Consider the following 20,421-nt stretch of genomic DNA (forward strand, 5'->3'; position numbering starts at 1 on the left):
TACCTTTCAGAGGCTGTGTTACTCGTCCTTGGGTATTTGGTGATTGGGGACATAAGGTGTAGTTACTGAAATAAACGACCGGTGCACTCTCTCCTGTTTTTCACCTTTAATTGGCATTTTTATTTGTGTAGGGTAGTGAGTGGTACGCTTTATTTCTTAATCAGTAATAAGTGAATCCTTGAAAAAAAAATCTAGTAACCAAATTGATTTTTGATGATCAGTCTGCTGTTTGCAGAAGTTGTTTTGTGTGTATGCTAAATACATGAATTGGCACTAGATGAAAAATTAATCAAAAAGGTTAAAATATAACAAAAGAACTTAATGTTTTTGTGGTATTTTAAGAAATACAGCAAAAGATTGTTATAAGTCTTTTTAGTTTTTGACCAGTAGTTAATAAAATTATATTTAATCTTAAGCTCTTTTGTTTCTAATTATGTCACCCAGCTGACCTAGAAGCTGTCTACTGAAAATAGTCTCAAGTTGACTTTGCCACGCAGGAGAACTGCCCTGATTCAGTAGATTCAGGGTAACCTACATACAGTGGATGAGCCCTCGCTGAAGATGCTTTGCTGGGGAAACTTAGGACCCTCCAGCCTTGTAGGGGAAAGAGCAGAAATGGTGGTCATGTTCACAAGCAAACCTACAAATGCCAAGTGAAATCTGCAAGAATCAAGTTAATTAGCTCATATTCCAATCAGTCATTTTAATTAAAACTTCAAAGTTTAAACCCGTGTCCTGCATACAAAGAACTAATCTTGTAATGCTGGTCTCATCAGTCTGAACATAGTCAGTACTAGTTCCTCCCGTGCTCTTTGGGATGGATAAAAAAGTAGACGTGCACAAAATATGAAAGGGAGGTGCAGAATGTTTTCACATGCAGTTCAATTATAATGTAACCCCGAATTCCATCGGCTTATCTGATGTATGTGTGTGTAATAGGAGTTCTCACTGGAATAAAAAATTTCTTCAGTCTGCGTGTGCTTAAGAACACAGCTTTCTTAGTTTCACAGTTGGGGAGATGTCCCATTCTCAGAAGATTAAATGAAGAAGGTAGGAACAGAGGCTGACACAAAAGACATTCTATTATTGCTCTTTTTCGGCCTCTGTCTTGACTTCTTTAGGTTATTCTTTTTCTAGTACCTGTAGTGACTTCTGTTTTACAAGCAACCGAGAGAAGATACTAAGGAGAGAATGGATGGTGTTAGTGAAAGTTCAGATAGTAGACGCCCTCAGGCAAGAATAATAATAATGAGTATTATTTGCAGAGCTTTAGTGTACGTGTTTGTGCACACATGTGCATGTATTTGTATGCACACGTGTGTGTGTGTGTGTGTGTTTTGCTAGGGATCAAAGCCAGGGCCTAGCATACACTAGGCAAGTAGCCATTAGCCATATCCCCAGGCCCTAATTTGATATTTTCAAAAGATATTTCCACTCACAGGTTACTGCTGTGGTTCTCAGGGGATCCACATATGTAGATATCTGGTTTCTTTACCTTAAATAGGGGAAGGGTGCTTGGATCAGCAGAATATTTGCTGAATATCAATTAATTCAGTATGAGTGACAGACCTACTTTTTTTTTTCAGCTTTAATTGAGTTTATTGGTACATTTTAGGGATACAGTACAGTTACATTCATTGTTGGGATCCTGCACCTCTACATGACAGGTCTTGGTTCTCATTTTTCCCCTTACCTCTGCCCTCCCTTCACCCCCTCCTCCCCTCCCCATCTACAAACACTTTGTTTTCATCTTTTCATTCTCTCACATTTTTTTCTTTTCCCTTTTTACTCTTCCCCTACCCATCAGACCTACTTCTTTACATGGAAAGAAATCCTTGGAGGTAAAGAAATTAGTTCTATGAAAAAGAAAGAAAGGCCTTTGTGCCACTCTTGTATAGTAAAAAGAATCCGGACAAGTCAGCATTGTATAGCAGCCCCCTGAGGATTTCCAGAGGATGTGCTTCTCTGTGCTTCACCTCGTTGGGGTGCGGGCGTAGGTTCTCTTTCCCTGCTTATCATGACCATAACAGCAAGTATTGCGTTTTAATTTCCCCCAGAAGATGCACTTACCAGGGTGAGGGAAGGACTGAGGGGACCTGATAGAATAAGGACAGGTAGGGGGAACAGGTGCCCTGTAAGGAGGGCTCATGGTGGTCAAAGCACAGACACTTGAGAGAGAGCCCTCGGTTGTGACAGGACCACATCCTGAGCACAGTTCCGTTGCGTTCCGATCAGAGAGTTCTTTCCCCAGAGACGTAACACTGAAATGAGTTTGATTGTCTCAGGAGTTTTTTTAGGAGAAAAATGAAAGCGCATTCAAATGAAGAATCTCTTAATTTGTACCAATGTAGAATGTCCCCTTCAGACCACAAGTAGGCTTATTAATTGGCCACTTTTCACGTCTGAAATTTGTTTGCAACTGTTAATTTTTTCTCATTTCATTACAATGTATATCTAATAATTTGCTTCATACCAATGTACTACTAGAAGTACAAATAAATTCTTATGTAGAATTTTCTGTTGTATCTTGTGATCTTGTGCTTTTATTTTTTGTGTTTAAAATTTTATATGGGTATATATTTGTGATACATAATAATTGCATTAATTTGGGAGCGCGTATATATATTTATTTATATGTGTATATATATATTTATATGTATATATATTATTTTGACCAAGTTTGGTCTCCCTCTTTCCAACCTTTCCTTCCCTCCCCAGTCCCTCTCTCCGTCTTGCAAAGTTATGAATGTTACATTTGTTGGAAAATAGGATGTAAAATCTGCGGTCCCAAAGGGAGTCCTTTCAAAGGCTTTAAATAGAATTTAAACCCCTGGCCTGCTCAGCCTGTTGATCTTTTGGGATTGGGCCAGAGGGGAAGAGGCACTCCATCAAAGACTGAAGTGATATTCCAGAGAGAATATCGTGTTTACCAAGTTTTCTTTCTCCATCAAATCCATATTCCCTGCACTTGGTAGACCAGCACTGAAAGTAGGGCGTGGAGCCTGTTGGGGGGAGTGGCAGACAACTTTTTCCTGGGTGCAGTATTTTCCTAGCCTGTTACGCTTCTAACAAGTTTGCTTTTTCTTTCTTTCTTTTTTGGTGCCTGGGATCCAACTCAGGCCGTTGCACGCATGATGTAGGTGGCGGTGGGCGGCACCACTGAGCTAAATCCCTTGCGACACCTTGTCACTGTACTCCGACTTGAAGCCCTTATTCCACATTGTAGATCTTCACTTTGGGGAGGACTGGGTGGTAATTAAGGATGAAAGCTGCGCATGCACAAGACCTACAAGAATGTGTGTTCATTGCATGTATCCTCAGTCCATGGAGGGATGCTTCACCAGAGATTGTTTCCACTGTTAGGAAGCATTTTATTTTTATTTGGGTAGCTGCTGTTAAATATTCCTCTCAGTGTTTACTATTTGCCGCTATATTCTGGCAGCATTAAAATATTTTGCTTAAAATTACTTGTCAAATCTGTAAAGCAAATCCAGAAAAGCTATTAAAAGCATAGATTCATTTTATTAGAAATCTATGAAAAGATTTTGCAGCAAATATTTGATGATGAGATATTTGAAAGAGCTGTGGAGGCCGTAATTGTTCATTGACTAGCACATTAATAACAGGTTGAAGATCTGTTGAAGCCAATCTAGGTACACACAACAGAGTTAGTGTGAGGAAGTATTCATTTAACTTATTTTCAGAAGCATTGTTCATCTGATGAAGATAGGAATTAATCATGTGATAGAGTAAAACCACCTCTCCACTACTTGCCAACAGTGTTTGTTAAAAGTGTTGTGTATATTTGAACTTTAATTCCTTTTACAAAGAATTTAGAACTCATTGACAATAAAATAATCTGAAAGCAGTCATTACTCATACAAAACCAGAGTGCTGAAAATGACTGACAGAGCTGTGTCAGACGTTGTGTGTGGTGCATGTATACACTCATTGTGCTTCTGTATTACCACATACTCGTGCATTCAGAGACCTGTGTCTCTTTGTACAAGTGATCATCTGTATCTGTATCATCTATGTATCTATCTACTGTTTGTGTGATACTGGGGATTGAACCCAGAGCCTTCACACTGAGCTGTATCCCCAGCTTTTTTTCTTTTTAGGGAGCAGTATTTTATTTATTTTTATTTATTTTTCAGCTTTAATTGAGTTTATTGGTACATTTTAGGGATACATTACAGTTACATTCATTGTTGGGATCTTGTACCTCTACATGACAAGTCCTGGTTCTCATTTTTTCTCCCTTTCTCTGCCCTCCCTTCACCCCCTCCTCCCCTCCCCATCTACAACCACTTTATTTCCATCTTTTCATATCTCACATTTTTTTCTTTTCCCTTATTACCCTTCCCCTACCCGTCTCACCTTCCCTACACCTTTAGCTCCTTTCTTCCCATTTCTCAATGTCACTAATCTTATTAGGATCTTCTGTATTATTGCAGATTATTCACACCAGAGAAACTATTCAGTATTTACACATGTGTGCCTTATTTATTTCACTTAGGAGTATATCTTCAATATGTATCCAGCTTTTAACTTTTTTTGTTTTGAGACTGTGTCTTCCCTAAGTAGCTCAGATTAGGCTTGAACAACAATCCTCCTGTCTTGCCCTCCCAGAGTGCTGGGATTATAGGCATGTACCCCTCAACTGGTCACAGTCATGTGCTAAATGTACGTTCTATTAAGAGCTTGCTTTCTGATATATTGCTCCTTTCCCAAAGCAGTGAATTACATCTTTGAATAATATTTTAAAGGCATCTAGAAGAAAGCTTGGTTTACTATCACCTTAATTATCATACAACAATAATTGAAACATGTTTCACTGATTGTATTCTGGGTTTTGGTAAGTTTTCTTTTTTTTTTTAAATAATACTAGTTGTCAGGTACATGAGTTGCATACTCAATAGCTGGTGTGTGCTGGTTCTGGGTTGATCATCTGCCCAGATATTCCTGTGACTGGTGAATATGCCTCTTTCCAAAGTGTTGACAGACTGGATACAGTTTTCCTTGGGAAAGCAAATCATCTGTCTTGAGATAGCGTAAGTGGTAATTTGTACATTTCTGGTGGTTAATTTCCTTCCCAATTTTGATGGTTTAATTCTTCAAATCCTGCAGTCAGTAATTCAGAATTTCTTTTCTTGGCTATCTAGAAGAGAAATAATTGTAAGAATTTAAGAAAGGCCACCCACAATCAAATCATGGTTTATTCTACCCTTGCCTCTCTGGTGAGTGTGAGGGTGTACTTGTCATGCAGCAGATCTTTCTTGAAAGACTGGAGCTGGCCTCCAAATGTTCTTCTAGGAGCAGATGTTCAACAGGAATATATCCTATCTTTTCTTACACTTACTTAGATTTTTGGACTGATCATCTCTTGGAGCAGGGATGGCAAATAGTCTATCCATGAAACCCACATGTTCCCTTCCAGCTGTAGCAGTATCATTCATGATTACCCTTCCTCAAGGAACACAAATGTGTCTTTTGACTCTCACTCAGCAAAGCAGTCAGCTTGGATAAGCAGCATTGTCACTTTACCTTTGTCATTACTGCCTTCAGCTTGCCTTCTTTATTTGAAATGTGGTCTTTAACTCTATGTGATAATTCAAGATGTGTTTGGTGTCTACATCATCCTGAATTTGTTGTCAGTATCAGATTCTTGTGTCCTATCATCATTATATAGACCTAGTCTAAACTTTTTATGTTTTTCAAATTTCTTAGCTCCAAGAAGTTAAAAAGTGTGCGGTATTCCAGTGTGCAATTGGGTCCATGCAGTTATGGTCACATTTGTGTGCTTGGTTGCCGAATCCTGGCAGCTTTCTCAGGTGCAGGCTCTGAGGTTGTGTTTTGTCCAGCACTGCAGATCTTGGGTAGAGTAGACCTTGTTAGCATCAGAGACTAGTGTCAGTTTTGAATATAGGTAATTGTAGGTTAAAAATATCTAGCATTTTTCCTGAACATTGTTTTATGAACCTTAAAGCTCTACGTAGGCTATGTATAACTTGGCAGTATAAAAGTTATTTCCCTTTGTAAGATGAAATTATTTTGGTGAAACAAATTGACGAACTGAAGTATAAAAGACACCTAGAGTACAAAAACATTACCTGTAGTTTGGGAACTTTTGGAGTTCCTCATTGTTCACAAAGCGTATTTCTTATAGTTTTTTCCAACATGTTTTTGTGTTTGCTGATTATTTTTTGATATTAAGAAATTCATTAGCTCCTGTGAGATTATTCAGTGCTATAAGAATATTACTGAAAATTTCAGCTTTGTTGAAACACACTTGATTACCCTCATGTGTTTTTTTATAAGAAAAGTCTGGGAATGTTACACTTGAATTGTTTCTGTTATTTTATGTACTCATTTCAGTTAATGACAGTCTTCTGTCTCTTGCATGAAGAAAAAACTGTTTCCTCTTAACATTAAAGTTTAAAAGTCTACCAAATCAAAGTGATTTATTATTAAAACAGTCAAGTACAGAAACGTTTTTAATTTACTTCAAAATTCAAATTCAGTAACTACAGCCACAATGTAGAAATTAGGGGAGTGGTGGCACTTGCCTCCAATCCCATCAGGTGAGAGCTGAGGCAGGAGGTTCACCGGTTTGAGATCAGCCTGGGCTACACAGCAGGTAGGGAAATACTGTCTAAAAATAAAAAATTAAAATGAGCTCATAAAAGAAAGGAAGGTAGAGTTTTACCTTAGTTTGCAGATTTTGGAAGTTTTTATCATGTGTTTCACGTACTTGTGTTTTAGAGTGATCTGTTGACCTATGAAAGAAAAAAACTTGACATCCTATTTCCTGGGCTTATCAACAACATGAATCCTCAGAGGCAGATTGACTTGAGAGATAAAAACTCTTCTTACATACTGTTGAGAAATGCCTGACATCTGGGGGTTAATAGAGACCACAACTTTCTACTATTTTATTTTAAAAATAGTGATAAATGAAAATGGATAGCATAGTTTTGCATGTGTCTTTCATTAGAGTTGTGAGGAATATGCTTTCTAATCTCAAACTTTTGCTTTCTTTCCTTTTCGTTGACTAAGGTTTCTTGGGCAGTGGTCTCAGAAAGATGGAAGGAAACTGATCACAAAGATGAGAGGGCAAATTCATCTTTTATTGCGTGGAGCTGTTTTTCAAATCAACTTTTGAATTTAGTTGCTGAAAAACAATAGCATTTTGTTCACAAAATTAAAAAATGAAGCTTATTTTAAAGTTTGATGTATATAATTTCATATGAATGTATTACATAGTTTCTGTGATGGTGCATATATATTTTACATTTTGTGATTTTCCTCATTACATAATAGGGATAGTGTTTGGAGATACTGTCCTATATATATTCCCTTACTTGGGTAGACTGTTTTATTTCTCACAACATTCTGACCAGTGCAATTTCAGGGAAAGGGTGAAGGAGGGGAAACTTTATCCCAGGCCCACTGCTTTGTGGAAAGAAGACTGGGATGGGGATTGGGAATGTCCCAGAAGGGGGTTGTGTAAGAAGTTTCTCATCCCCCCTTTCAACCTCAGAGGCAGAACTTTTGGTTCCTATTTGCCCTGGTTGAGAGATATGAAAGCTTTATCAATACTAGGGGACTGGTAGATGTCTGGTATCAGAACCAAGAGATTGCATATGAGGGGAAGGCAGCACTAGAAACTTTCCAAAGGACCAGGTGACCAGGAGAAGCACACCTCACCATATATTCTGAGGGAACCAACTTGCCTAAAGTGCTCACATTATTATTAGATGAAGTTTTAAACCTGGGATTCAGTTCTTCTCCTGAGCTCTATTATTTCTTCCCCATTCCCCAACCTCCCCACTGTCAAGTGGATCAAGCTCACCAAAGGAAGTTAGGAGCAACTGTCTAGAAGGAGCAGTACACTTCCACCTCCCCCCGCACCACCTTAGTTCTACCATGTGGGTAATCATGTGACTGCCCTGTAGTTTAATGCTTCCATGATACTGAAACCTCATAAATATCACTTTCTACTATCATTTACTTAAGTTGGTCCCTATATTGGAAACAAGTTTCATTATTATAAATAGTGCCACAGATCAGATGAGGCTATTAAAAGACAAAAGTGAAAATTTTTAGATTTGAAGAGGAAAAGTCATAATTTACTCTGCTAGATCTAGATTTGCCTTTTATATATATGTGTAATGATAATTGTGATTTATGAAAGTCAAACTCATTAAGCAAAAAAAAAGACCTTTGAAAATGAATTTTGTTTATCCTCGGGAGAATTTTGCAAGTGAATTCCTAGTACACCAATCTACTGGTAATGTATAGAACATCCGCAGTTGAGGAAAACAAGAGTGTGAAGTCTAGTCATGAATCCTGAATGAAGGAAAAGTCTAGAAGGAAAACCATAGTGACAATACAACAAATGACCTTGACTTTGCAGTAGAATGACAACTGAACCAACTGAAATTGCTCTTGACTTCTCAGTAAGTACTTGTGCTCAATATCCTTCTCCTGTCTCTTCATTCCATGTACAACCATAAACATAAAGGGAAGTTTACAGTTCTTTAGAGAATGCTGTCTTCATAGTTACATGATGTTCTGACATTTGTTTCTGAGTTTAAAGTACCAGCTAGAGAATCTAATTTTTTTGTTTGTTTGTTTTCTTGACCCAAAATCTTGCTAAGTCACTAAATTGCCGAAGCCGGGCTGGAATTTGGGATCCTCCAGCTGGGATTACAGGTGTGCACTGCTGTGCCTGGCTAGGGAAATCTCAGTGTTATCTTCGGGGCTGGTCTTTGTTGGTGGAATCAGCCTGAATAACACTAGTGGCTAAGTACTTTATACTGAGGGACATCTAATTTATTCCTTACCTAGACCCATGAATTTATTCCTATTACCCGGTTATATAGACAAGAAGTTTGAAGTTTAAAGAGAAAAAAATGTGTAGCTTAATGTTGCACTTAACTCAGGCCAGAGCTCGAAGTAAACTTGTGTCTAACTTTAAAGTCTCTAGTTTTAACCAATGCCTCTTCCAAGATTGATTACGCTTTCTCAGCTGTTGCTCATGTCATCGTCAGAGTCACATAAATGATGGCATCTTGTGAGGAACTAAAGTGAGTGGGAGCAGGTCACAGGACGTAGGAGGGACCCTCAACAGTGTGGAAGGGTATTTTTGCAGCTTGTATTTATTCTCTTTACCTATGGTCTGGCTCCGTGTCTTAGCCTCTGTGCCTCTTTCAGTGTCTTAGTTCTAAGTACTACTTTATATATGTTTTGCTGTCTTAAAGAGAAATTCCGCATCACTGTACTTCATATACCTGTTGGGGTAATCCAGCAGATGGGGGTTATTAATCTCAGCTACAAAATGAGGAAATTGTGATTTAGAGAAGTTAACTTGTCCGAGGGCAGTTGGCTATTAAATTGCTAGGCTGACATTCTGTCTTCAGAATATTGCTTCCTAACCATGGTCAGGTGCTTGTTTTTAAAGTTGGAAGACTTCAGATGAACAGGATGTGGTTAGTCAAGAAGAGGCTAAATCACTTTAGTTTTTGTGACTTGGTTTGAGTTCGTGGGGTAGGAAATTAGAGCCTGTGGAGTGAGCAGGAGGGAAGCGGAGCAGGCCAGTCTGAGCCCCGAGCAGCACCCAGATGCTGGCGGGAGGTGGCCAATGGGAAAGGTGGGTGGCGTTCTCGCTGGAGCAGCCCTCTGAGGGCAGAGCTGGTCCACGTGCAGCCCTTGTTTCCCTCATGGGACATGAGAAGTGGTGTTACTGTGTTGCCTGCTTGTCCTAAGGCCACCTGCTACTCTCTGAGGTCTGGTTTGTGCATAGAAAGGTGCTTACGTTCCACCTCTTTCTCTTCTCCTCCTTCCAGAAAGCTTCTGTTACCCCTTCTGTCTGCGAATGAACGTCTGACTAAACACATCAAAAGACTTCTAGAGAGCTGACTCCTAAGCCAGGTTTGGTAACCCCTGCCTGTAATCCCAGCATTCTGGGAGCCTTACATCCTGTCTCAAAGAAATTAGAAAGGAAAAGAAAAAAAAAAATGAAAAGGGTTGGGGTGTAGCTTAGTGTGAAGGCCCTGGGTTCAATAACAGGACTGGAAAAGAAAAAGAAAAAAAAAAACTACTATAATACTATAAGGATTAAAATAGAAAATATTGAATAACCAGAGGAAACATTCTAGGTTAAAAAAGCTGATTACAAAACAGAAGTCAGTCTGATTCCAATGATATAAATATGGACATCAAAAGATAGCAGGACATTTGTCTTCTTTCAGTTTTCTGTATGTTTTTTAGCTTTCTTATGATGAAAACTGTCGTGCTTGCAGAGGAAAAACTCCCTGCATTGTAGCACACGTGCACCAATGGAGGGTCGTGAGCCACACATTCTGCCTGCAGTGTCACATGGGGAAGTCCTGCACTGAGTCTGGATCAGTGCTCCATATGGCAGCTGGGCCGGGTGCTGCCTCTCCTGCACGCTGCCCCCCACCCCCACCGCCCTGCAGAGAGGCTCAGATCTTCACATCTCCCCTGCAGCCGGCAGTGGTGCTCAGGGCAGCTGCAATCCTGATTACAGGGATTTGTTGTCATGCTAGGGTTCTCGGAAGTGGCACATAGTGACATCAGTGCCTTGACCTACCTGCATGGAGCTCTTTTTCCCTGGACAGCCCCGCACCCCTCTCCAGGGGCACAGAGGCTTGAGTCCCGGCCCTGCACACTACCTGGGTGTTGGAACCTGGGCCTGCAGCGACATTCAGCATCCTCAGTCTCCTCATTCTTCATGCACTGGGCAAATTCACCACAAGCCAGGGATCCACAGAGATCTGTGGGGTCACCTGTAAGAGACAGGCAGAGTTTGAGGGACGTCTGGGTGGCTGATAGCAGTTAAAGGCAAGAGACTGAAGGTATTTGCCATCACCCACTTTGGAGTGGGTCATACAGTGGTGACAAGAGGAGCGGGTGAGAAGAGAAGCAATCATGCTTTTATCTTTGAAATATGAAATTATGGAGGTGATAATATGTACAGACTTTAGGGCACATCAGTATCATCTAGAAACCTTGTTAAAATAGATTGCTTTGGAAGGCAGATAAATCAAGACATGTCAGAATATTCAGCTCCCAGAGGCCAGTGGCTCCTTCCACCTCCCTTGTTTTTATAGCACTGAGGTCACAGATCTCTCAGCAGAGAAACAGACGGGCCAAGCCTCCCAGTAAAGCAGGACTCAAACTTTTTTCTCAGCCTTGGACAATTCCCCTCTTCCTGGCCACCCTCCATCCCTTGTACCTGTAACTCCTTGTTCTGGTACAGATAAAAATTGGCAACTATGTCCTGTAAGCAGTTTATGACACTTTTCTCACAAGAGTCACAAGGTCGTGTCTTCTGTCAAGGCTGTTGCAAGGCTGTCACTGTGTGATTGTTTTGTCTCACCCCTGTAACCTCCCCCTCCCCCTCCAGTTTCCCACCAACCAAACGTATAAAACTGGAGCCTTTCCTTTGTGCTCGGCTCAGACTTTGGACATTAGTCCACGGAGTCCGTGTACACCTAAAAGCTGGAAATCCTCCTGTATCACCCATCATTCTTTCCGGTCTCGATATCCTGCAACACTAGTGTGGATGGCAGAACTGCAGTGGGTCCTGCAGTCACTGCTCTTTCTGCTTTCTGTTTCTAGTTTCATCACATCAACCATTTGGCCTTCACACAATTCTTTTAATAAACATGTGTTATGTGCAAGTAAAACTTGTCTATTTAAGAATTCTAGGGAAGGCTGGGGATTTAGCTCAGTGGTTCCGCCACCTGCCTTGCAAGCACAAGGACCCGAGTTCGATCCCCAGTACCAAACAAAGAATTCTAGGGAAGGTAGGTCATGGATAGGGTTAATTCTTCACAAGGATTCCAAGACTTAGTCTAGTCTGAGAGCTCTGAATATAGAGGAGTGTTCATCCTGGAGGTGGTGGCTTTGAACACAGTATGTGAACTGGGTTGTGTTTGTATACACAAAGACTGGGAGAGGTATTTCCACTGAAGGTGGTAGTGTGGACAGAAACCTGTGAATGGGAAAGAAAGGAACTGAGACCAGAAAGGTTTGTTAGGGCTATGCTGTAGTCCGAGTTTGCAAGGGAACAGATTTACTATAGGACACATAATTTACAGGATTATTTTATAATATTCACCCAAAAAGTCAAGTACACAGGAGTGCAAGAGATCTGTCCGAGCACTAGAGGCCTGGATTCCACAGCAGTGTCCCACACAGGTCCAGATGAAGGTCTAGATCCCAAGGCAGTGTCCTCCACGAGTCCAGCCAGAGGCCTAGAGTCCACAGCAATATCTCATGCAAGTCTGTATTGAGAACCTGCACTGGAAAGGCCCAAAGGCCAGTGGTGGAAGCTCGAAAGTCTGTACCAGCACGGTGAAGGATCTGTGCCACCAGGCTGAAGGATCTGCAGTGCAGTGAGGAAGTGATGCTCGAGGCAAAGACTAGAGCTCCCCTGATGAGAACAGCAGCCACCCTTGGTGACAGTGAGGCCCTGAGCCCAAGCTCCTCTGATGATAACCGCCAAGTTCGCGTTGGGAAAACCAGCCCTGGCAAGCTTCTCCAAGAAAATGAACAGTGTATAATCTTCCTCTCCAGTTCTCTTTTTATGCCATTGGCAACAACCCTCATGTGGTCCTCCACTCCCAGAACCACGCTCACTCAGTTCAGCTGGGGGTTCCAAGTTGGTCATTGGTTAATCCACCACAGGCCGATTCTGGAATGCCTTACAATAAGGAATTTGAACTTTTTTTTTGGTCCTTCCTGATTGCCACCTCTAATGCTCTTTAGAAATTTGGACTTTTACAAACAGGCGAGAACCACAAAGGATTTGTGAGCAAGGAAAAAATATGATCAGAATTGTTCTTTGGAGGATAAACAGGATTTAGGATTTTTAGAATTAGGACGACTTCAAAGATCGTCTGGCCCAATATTTCCCAAGTGGGAACATTTGCAAAACTCTTCATTCAGCAGGATTTAGTAACTTTTATACTAAAGAGAGGGTGAGTAGCTAAATAAATTCTGAAAAATGCTTTGTGATGGTTGGTGAGAATGTAAATTAGTACAGTTATTATGGAAAACAGTATAGAGGTCTATCAAAAATTTAAAAGTAGGACTACCAGGCAATCCAGCAATCCCACTACTGGGTATATATCCAGGTATATATCCAAGGGAAACGGAATCAGGATATTGAAGAAAGATTTGCATGATTATGTTCACTGTAGCACTATTCACAATAGCCAGGATATGTTATCAACCTAAATGTCCACCACCGGATGAACGGGTAAGGAAATGGTGGTGCATGTAGACAAAATGGAAGAATATTCAGCCATAAAATGGTGAAATCCTGTCATTGGCAGGAGCATGGATGAGCCTCGAGGACATTTTAGCAAGTGACATAAATCAGGCAAAGAAGACAGGCACTGCATGATGTCACTCATACTCGGAATAAAAACAAAGATCTCGTTGATGTTGAGAGTAAAATGTGGCTCCACCTTCTGCAGAGAGGGAGGGAGGGCAGGATGGGGAGAGGCCAGCTCGTAGGTGCAGAGTTACAGGTGGGGTGGGGCAAGTTCTCTGCGTCCTGTTGCACAGTAGGATGACTATAGTTAGCAACAATGCAGTGTGTATTTAAAAATAGCTCTTAAGAGTTTTGAACGTTCTCATTCACAGAGAGATGATGTTTACTGCAGTGGACACATTCATTAACCCAATTTGATCGCTACACAATGGATGCATGTATTCCAACATCATATTATAACTTCATAAATATGTGCAATTATTATGTGTCACTCAATAAAAATAAGGGTTCAGAGACATGCTCGTGTCATCCCTGGTGCTCTGGAAGATGGCTTGTGCATGAGATTACTCTGCAACACAGTGAGACCCCCCCTCCTCTCAAAATAAAATAAAATAAAAAGAAATAAGAAAATAAAGAAACATATGTTGTGTGACATGAATATAATAGGTTAATCTTTCCTTAGTCCCTCCCTCCTCCTAAGCCGTCCCACCCTCTTCTCCTTTTACTTTTACACTTCTGAGGGTCATTAACAAACTCCCGTCTCTTATACCCTATTGTGATTCTTACAGCAGCCACTTGGCCAAATTTACAGACCTGGAAACTGAATGTGTGGGTGGGGGAGAATCCAAAGGGCACCTCTGTTCACAGTTCCCTTGAGGTGAACACCAAAGTGAGGGAGATCGTTGTGACCAGCCCAAAGGTTGGGCAAGAGGAGGTTCTCGACAATCTGTTTTGGGACATCTCATAAGGTACAGTGGTTTTGTGAAGTTGGGTTTCTCTGCAGCTTTGGGGATGGATGCTGTGAACTGCCTTGCCCTGGGTTCTGGTTCCCAATACTGGCTGTGCCACTGTTGAGGAATAGCTTGTTTACACTGACAACCCAGGTGATTTCATGTCCAAGGCCTGGTTTAGTAAATGACTGTCAGCCACTTTACACTCAGGGCTGTGTTCTTGAAAACAGAGGCCGGGAGGGAATAGTCAGGAGCTCCATTTCCCTCTGCAATAGAGAAACAGATTTAACCTACACAGCTACATGCATGGGTTCTGCTTTGAACAGAAAATAGCAAGTGACCAAAACTAAACTTCCCTGTGAAAATAACCTTTCCATTCTACCATGATTTCCATGAACTTAGCCAGGCGCAGGCTATGAATCATAAAGTTGCACATTGCACAGGGAGGGAGGTGGCGCTGAAGCAGTGAGTTTGTCCAATTCTCGGGTCCCGAGTCAGGTGTATTTGAAGGATGGATGCAACCAGTTTAGAAATCACTTCATTTGTCCCATTCTCAGTGGCAGGCAGTGGAGAGGCAGCGGCTTAGTCGGTCGCTGTGTGTGACTTCCTACGTACAAGACGTTCATGTGTTCCTTCTTTCTTCATTCATCTGGCAAATACCAACCTGGCTTTTCAGAACTTGCAGCCCTGAGATTCTCAGCCTGGGTAAGTGCTTTAGGTTTCATTTTATCCATATATAAAAATGTAGAGTTCAGGTAGGATTTTAAAGCTAGAGGGTATTTTGGAGAACTTCTAGACTAATTTGCTCACTTCGCACGCGAGGAAGCCAGACTCAGGGAAGCAGACTTGGGTCTAAGATCTCTGCGGATGTGCTCTCTTCTCCCACACCGTGGGCTGTGAGGAGCGAGGGAAGGAAAGAGCCTCAAGAGGGCGCTGTTGGACCGCTGCTGACACCGCAAATGAAGGCAACGAGTTAGGTTCGGCAGAGACCACTCTGAAGCGACACAGATTGCTTCCTCTTGTATTACCTTAAAAACACTTCCCCTAGATATTTTGATGGCTCTTTTTACTTCCTGTCATCTTTCAATGAACGTTGGGTTTTAGGCAAAGACCGACAACTGGGCTGATTCTAGGGAGGATGCCCACAGGTGAGCCAGAGGAGGAAGGACTGGCTCTCCGGAGAATGAGCTCAGCAGAACCTCTGAGCAATGGCGCCCTTGCGCTGTCATCAGGTCCTGGCTGTGCTTCTCCCCAGCCGCTTCTCCTTAGCATTTATCCAAAAAACAGCTTAGCCCACGTCATTGCTCTAGATTAGGTCAGTGATGAAAATAATCACACATCATGTAGCAACAACCTAAAACCCTCCGTCTGAAGTGCGCCGATAGCACGAAAGAGGAAGGGCAAGAGACTTGAAATCAGCAGTAGACTAGGATGGAAAAAAAAAAAAACAGAGGCTATTTTCCAGTCACACAGGTGTTATGCAGAGCTGAGGAAATGAAATCCTCTTGGCAAGTTTACCGACCTTGGTCCCCGATTGGGATCGAACCCCTTGTCAGTAGACTGTTTTTACCTTGGCGGCATCGAAGACCCTCTCCAGGGGTGCGCACATGCTCGGCAACCTCTGCTGCGATTCTTAGGGCTGCTCGGGACCGTTCCATGGCATGGTAACTTCACTGGACCCTCAGCCAATGCCGGTGGCTTTTCTGGAAGCAGGACAGCCCCGTGCTCCCAGCCTTCGTGAGTCTGGGGCACCTCAGGGGCTGGTGGCAGTGGGTGGGAAAGGTCGAGGTCCACCTTGGCACCCGCATGGCCTGGCCTTCTGTTTAACATCCCGGACGCAGCCGTGTGCGGTCGGAGCGTCAGGACGTGTCCCTGCAGTGTCCCCGGGGACGGTGACCATGGACTTCCAGCTGTGCAGGGGCGGAAATGGCAACCGCCTCTACAAATGGAAGCTCACGCTCACCGAGCACCATGAGGTGTCTTCATTGGGATTTCCGTAATTTCCACACGCAGATGTTTCTGACAGTTTTCACAAGTGAGGAAACTGGAGCCTTGTAGTTGGTAAGACGGAGGACTTGGGCCACACGAATTGTCATCCATCCTGATGGGGACGGGTGAGCAGGAGCCCCCAGGCAGACTCCAGGACTGCTGTCCTTTGAAGAGAGCCCAGCCAATGGGGCTCGTGGCCCACCGCCTGCCTCATGGGCAGGAAGGAGGCCCAGTGCCACTGTGGAGGTTCTGAGCTCACTGTGACCTTGGTGGCAGGAGGCTGCAGAGGGGCAAAAGGTTCCAGGCAGCGCAGCCAGCTCTCGGGCTCCCTATTGGCTGTGGGGGTCGAGCAGGGTCCCTAGTGATGAGTTGTCAGGAGGCAAGGGCAGGAGCCGGCTGGGTGTGGAGGCCCGCGGAGGGCACAGGGCAGCTCTCCTGGAAAGGGAGTCCCTGGCACTGCCCCAGCCGGGAAGAGATGCTTCTAACAGAGGATAGAAAGGGGCCTTTGGAAGTTTGAGACTTGTTCTTACAATCAAAGGCTTTTTTTTTTCTTTCTCTTTTCACTTTAGGAAGGGCTATGACAAAATATTATGGGGAATTTCATTTGGTAAAGTGTAGAAAGTAACAGAATTAACTTAGGATTACTTAAAGTGTATTGTTGGTTTTTCTAAATAGATTAAACAGCCACTGAGTACCCAGAGGGGGAGGGGGGTTGAAAGATTCCTTTCTGGATGAGGCCACAAGGCTGAGTCAAAGGCGGTGGCCACCCTTGCTCTGCACTCTGGCTCCAGCACTTGGCAAGTGTGTGACCATTAAAAAATAAGTTATTGGGGCCGGGGATTTAGCTCAGTGGTTCTGTCACCTGCCTTGCAAGCACAAGGACTTGAGTTCAATCCCTGGTACAAAAAAAAAAAAAAATCTAAAAAATAAGTTATTTACAATTCTCTGAAACAGTGTCTCCAATTGTATGAGAGGGAAGGGGGTTCTGCCGACTGTGTGACATTATGATTTACTCGGATTCAAATAGTGTCAATGAACAGCAGCTCTTATTCCTGTTATCTTTATTGTGACGAATGACAATCTACCACCTCTCAGAGCTAAAGGGAGTCTGACAATGCATTTTCCAGGGAAAAGAGTTTGTCCATGCACGTTTTTGCCGAAAGCATCCTGTACGCCAGACAGTCATGGGTCACAGTGTTTACCTTACCGTCCACAGCTACGAGGTCTGCCTATGTAGAGGAGGTGTCAGGAAGGTGAGAATAAGTCAGATGTGGCTTTGCATTTTTGAGATCTTCAACCTGCACAGCTCGCGGGCATAAAAGCCCTGTGTATTTCTGCAGAATTTTCATAGCAGCCTACATGAAAGACGATGCTGGCTGCTGGGAATGCGGGCAGAAAACCAAGCCAGCCGTGATTTACTGGGCTTCTCAGTTGATGAATCACAGAAAGTTCTAACATTGGTTTACACTGTTACATCACAGATTCATTTATTCAGCGTTTTCAGGAGGTGAATGGCAAACCCACCACTGTAACAGCAGTGTGGGCTTCTCTCCCCTTCAGAGATCCTCCAGGCTAACAGACGACTGCTGGCCCCAGACAGCTCCTCTTCCTCCCGCTCCCCTCCCCTTCCCTCCCCTCTTTTTCCTCCTCTTCCTCCTCTTTTGGTGCTGCTGGCCATGGAAACAGAGCCTTTCCCCTTCCCAGCACTGACGACTACAAACTACTTTCCTACTCTGACATGGGGTGGAAAGAAAAGACTTGATTGGAATTAGTTTCCGATTTTGCAAACAGAACCAAGTAAATGGGTCCTGTAGGGCAGAGACAGGAAGTTCTTCTCATCTTCACCGTCGCCCTTCCTGCGGGGGTCTTCCACACCCAAGTCCCCAGATCACCCCTTCTTACCTTCGAAAACTTTCCATTGCAAATTTTCCGTTGTTCCCCTTTGAGGTGTAAATCTCCTTCGGGGCTGCAGCTCTGCAAGGCCCCCTCCGAGGTGAGGCCCGGACGGTGGCTGCGCAGGGCCCTCATCGCCATCAGGAACCCACTCTGCTTCCAGTCTGGCCTCTGCTCTTCTTTTTGCAAACGGTTCTGGTCACCTCTGAGCTGTTCTTGTCAGTAGCCTGCACTGGTTATTCACCCGAGCCTCTGGAGCTGCTGCTAGTCGCCTCTGGCTCTCCTCTCTGGCCCGAGCCGTCCTCTCCTGTCTCCCTGGGCCCCCTCGCCCCTCTGGCCACAGTCCCACTTCCCTGGCAAATTCTGGTCCCTGCTTCCTCTTCCTGGGCTCTCACCGTCCCGAGTCCTGTTAACCCCCCTCTCTGGCTCCCGCTGAGGTCCTGGCCTCTCTCTAGGCCTCTGGACACCCACTTCCTAGGCTGTGGTATCAAACTCAGGCCCTTGCACTTGTGAGAAGAGCAGTGGAACCACTGAGCTAAATCCCCGGCCTTGACGCCATTTTCTTTAGCATGGATTCCTCCCCTCAATATTTTTTAGAATCTTTTAAAATCTTTAAATGATCTCATTAGTTTTGCCTTATATTTTTGCATTAAATTTTTTTTCTGGATGAGTGGCCTTCACAAAGGCGCCCTCTAACTCTTTACCTCAGCAAAGCTTTGGAAAAAAGCACTGATCTATGTATCACCCTTTTAACCTATTTATATATTTGTATAGGTACTCTCCAAAAATTAGCATTTTCACAAGTGAATGAATGGTTTTAGAACACATTCAGGACTATTGCATACTTACTTTAAAGACTGCTGGAGTTCTGCAACAATTTTAGTCTAACTTTAAAAAACCCTACACGGTGGGAGAGAAAGTAAGATGGGACACTGAGGTGGACACAGATTTGGCAGGTTGGGGAAGAGCTTGGAGACCAAGCCGGCTCTCTGTGACCCGGCTCAGCCTGCTTTCTCTTCTCGTCTGACCTCTTCCCTCCCTCCTCTGTACCTGAAGCTTGTGAGGCGAGTGCCTGGGCGCCTCCTCCCCACCCTTCTCTGTCCTGCTCTCCCGTCATCCTCCAAGGCCTCGTCAGGGACATCATCTCTCTGCAAAGCCTCCCGTGGTCCCCTCACTTCTGTCCCCTGAGCTTCACACCATTCCTGTGTGGAACCCAGGGAGACCGCTTCACAGACGTTTGTGTTTGTTCTGTTTCTCCTGCTAGTCAGTTAGCTGTCTGTGGACAGAGAGAGTCGATTCATCATTGGGTCCTGGTGCTTATAATAGTGTCTGACTTGTGGCAGCAAATCCATAATTGACCACGGAGTGTATGAATAAACTCCGAAGCCAAGTCACGCTTGCGTTATCATTTCTTGACTTCTTTTCTTTTTTTTTCAGCTTTAATTGAATTTATTGGTACATTTTAGGGATACAGTACAGTTACATTCATTGTTGGGATCTTGTACCTCTACATGACAAGTCTTGATTCTCATTTTTCCCCTTACCCCTGCCCTCCCTTCACCCCCTCCTCCCCTCCCCATCTACAAACACTTTATTTCCATCTTTTCATTCTCTCACATATTTTTCTTTTTCCGTTATTACCCTCCCCCTACTCGTCCCACCTTCCCTACACCTTTAGCTCCTTTCTTCCCATTTCTAAATGTCAGTAATCTTATTAGGATCTTATGTACTATTGCAGATTATTCACACCAGGGAAACTATTTGGTGTTTACACATGTGTGACTTATTTATTTCACTTAGGAGTATATCTTCCATATGTATCCATTTTCCTATGAATGAATCTATTTTCTCGTTCTTTATTCTTGACTTCTTTTCTATAACGGTAAAGACATAGGCCAGAGGAGTAGGAAGCCAGGTAATCACTGATGGTTTAGGAAAATGATCTAACATTTAGAAATAAGGGGAAAAACATTGCCAGGATGACTTCAAAGTCATGTCAGCACAGCAAAATGCCACCAAGTAAAGAAGGACCACCTGTGGGCCACTCTGACAGCTGTCTGTCTTTGTACAACCTGCAAGTCAAAAGAAGGGATTGTGCATTTTAAAATGGTTATCTAAGCACTGGTGTCACGTCTTTCACTTTGCCTTTTGGCTTGCAAAGTCTGAAATATTTACTATGTGGCCCTCGAAGAAAAAGTTTGCTGGTACCAGGAAGGCAATAACTATGTTTGACTCATGGTTTGCTATTTTGATTACAATTCAGACATTTTACAGCTC

At 43.1% G+C, this 20,421-nt stretch overlaps 1 protein-coding gene across 1 annotated transcript in view; it reads right to left on the minus strand.

Annotated features, from left to right (window-relative positions):
- Window positions 1-5,009: 5,009 nt before the first annotated feature.
- Window positions 5,010-20,421, minus strand: part of Impg1 (interphotoreceptor matrix proteoglycan 1) — a 109,721-nt gene continuing 94,309 nt past the window's right edge. Inside the window, 3 exon segments of the mRNA XM_010617915.2 lie at window positions 5,010-5,161; window positions 6,710-6,779; window positions 10,619-10,814. Coding sequence (XP_010616217.2) covers window positions 5,084-5,161; window positions 6,710-6,779; window positions 10,619-10,814 — 344 coding nt within the window. The 3' untranslated portion in view covers window positions 5,010-5,083.

The sequence above is a fragment of the Fukomys damarensis genome, unplaced genomic scaffold (assembly GCF_012274545.1).
Source record: "Fukomys damarensis isolate Sample0158 unplaced genomic scaffold, DMR_v1.0_HiC HiC_scaffold_27, whole genome shotgun sequence".
Classification (NCBI taxonomy): Eukaryota; Metazoa; Chordata; class Mammalia; order Rodentia; family Bathyergidae; genus Fukomys; species Fukomys damarensis.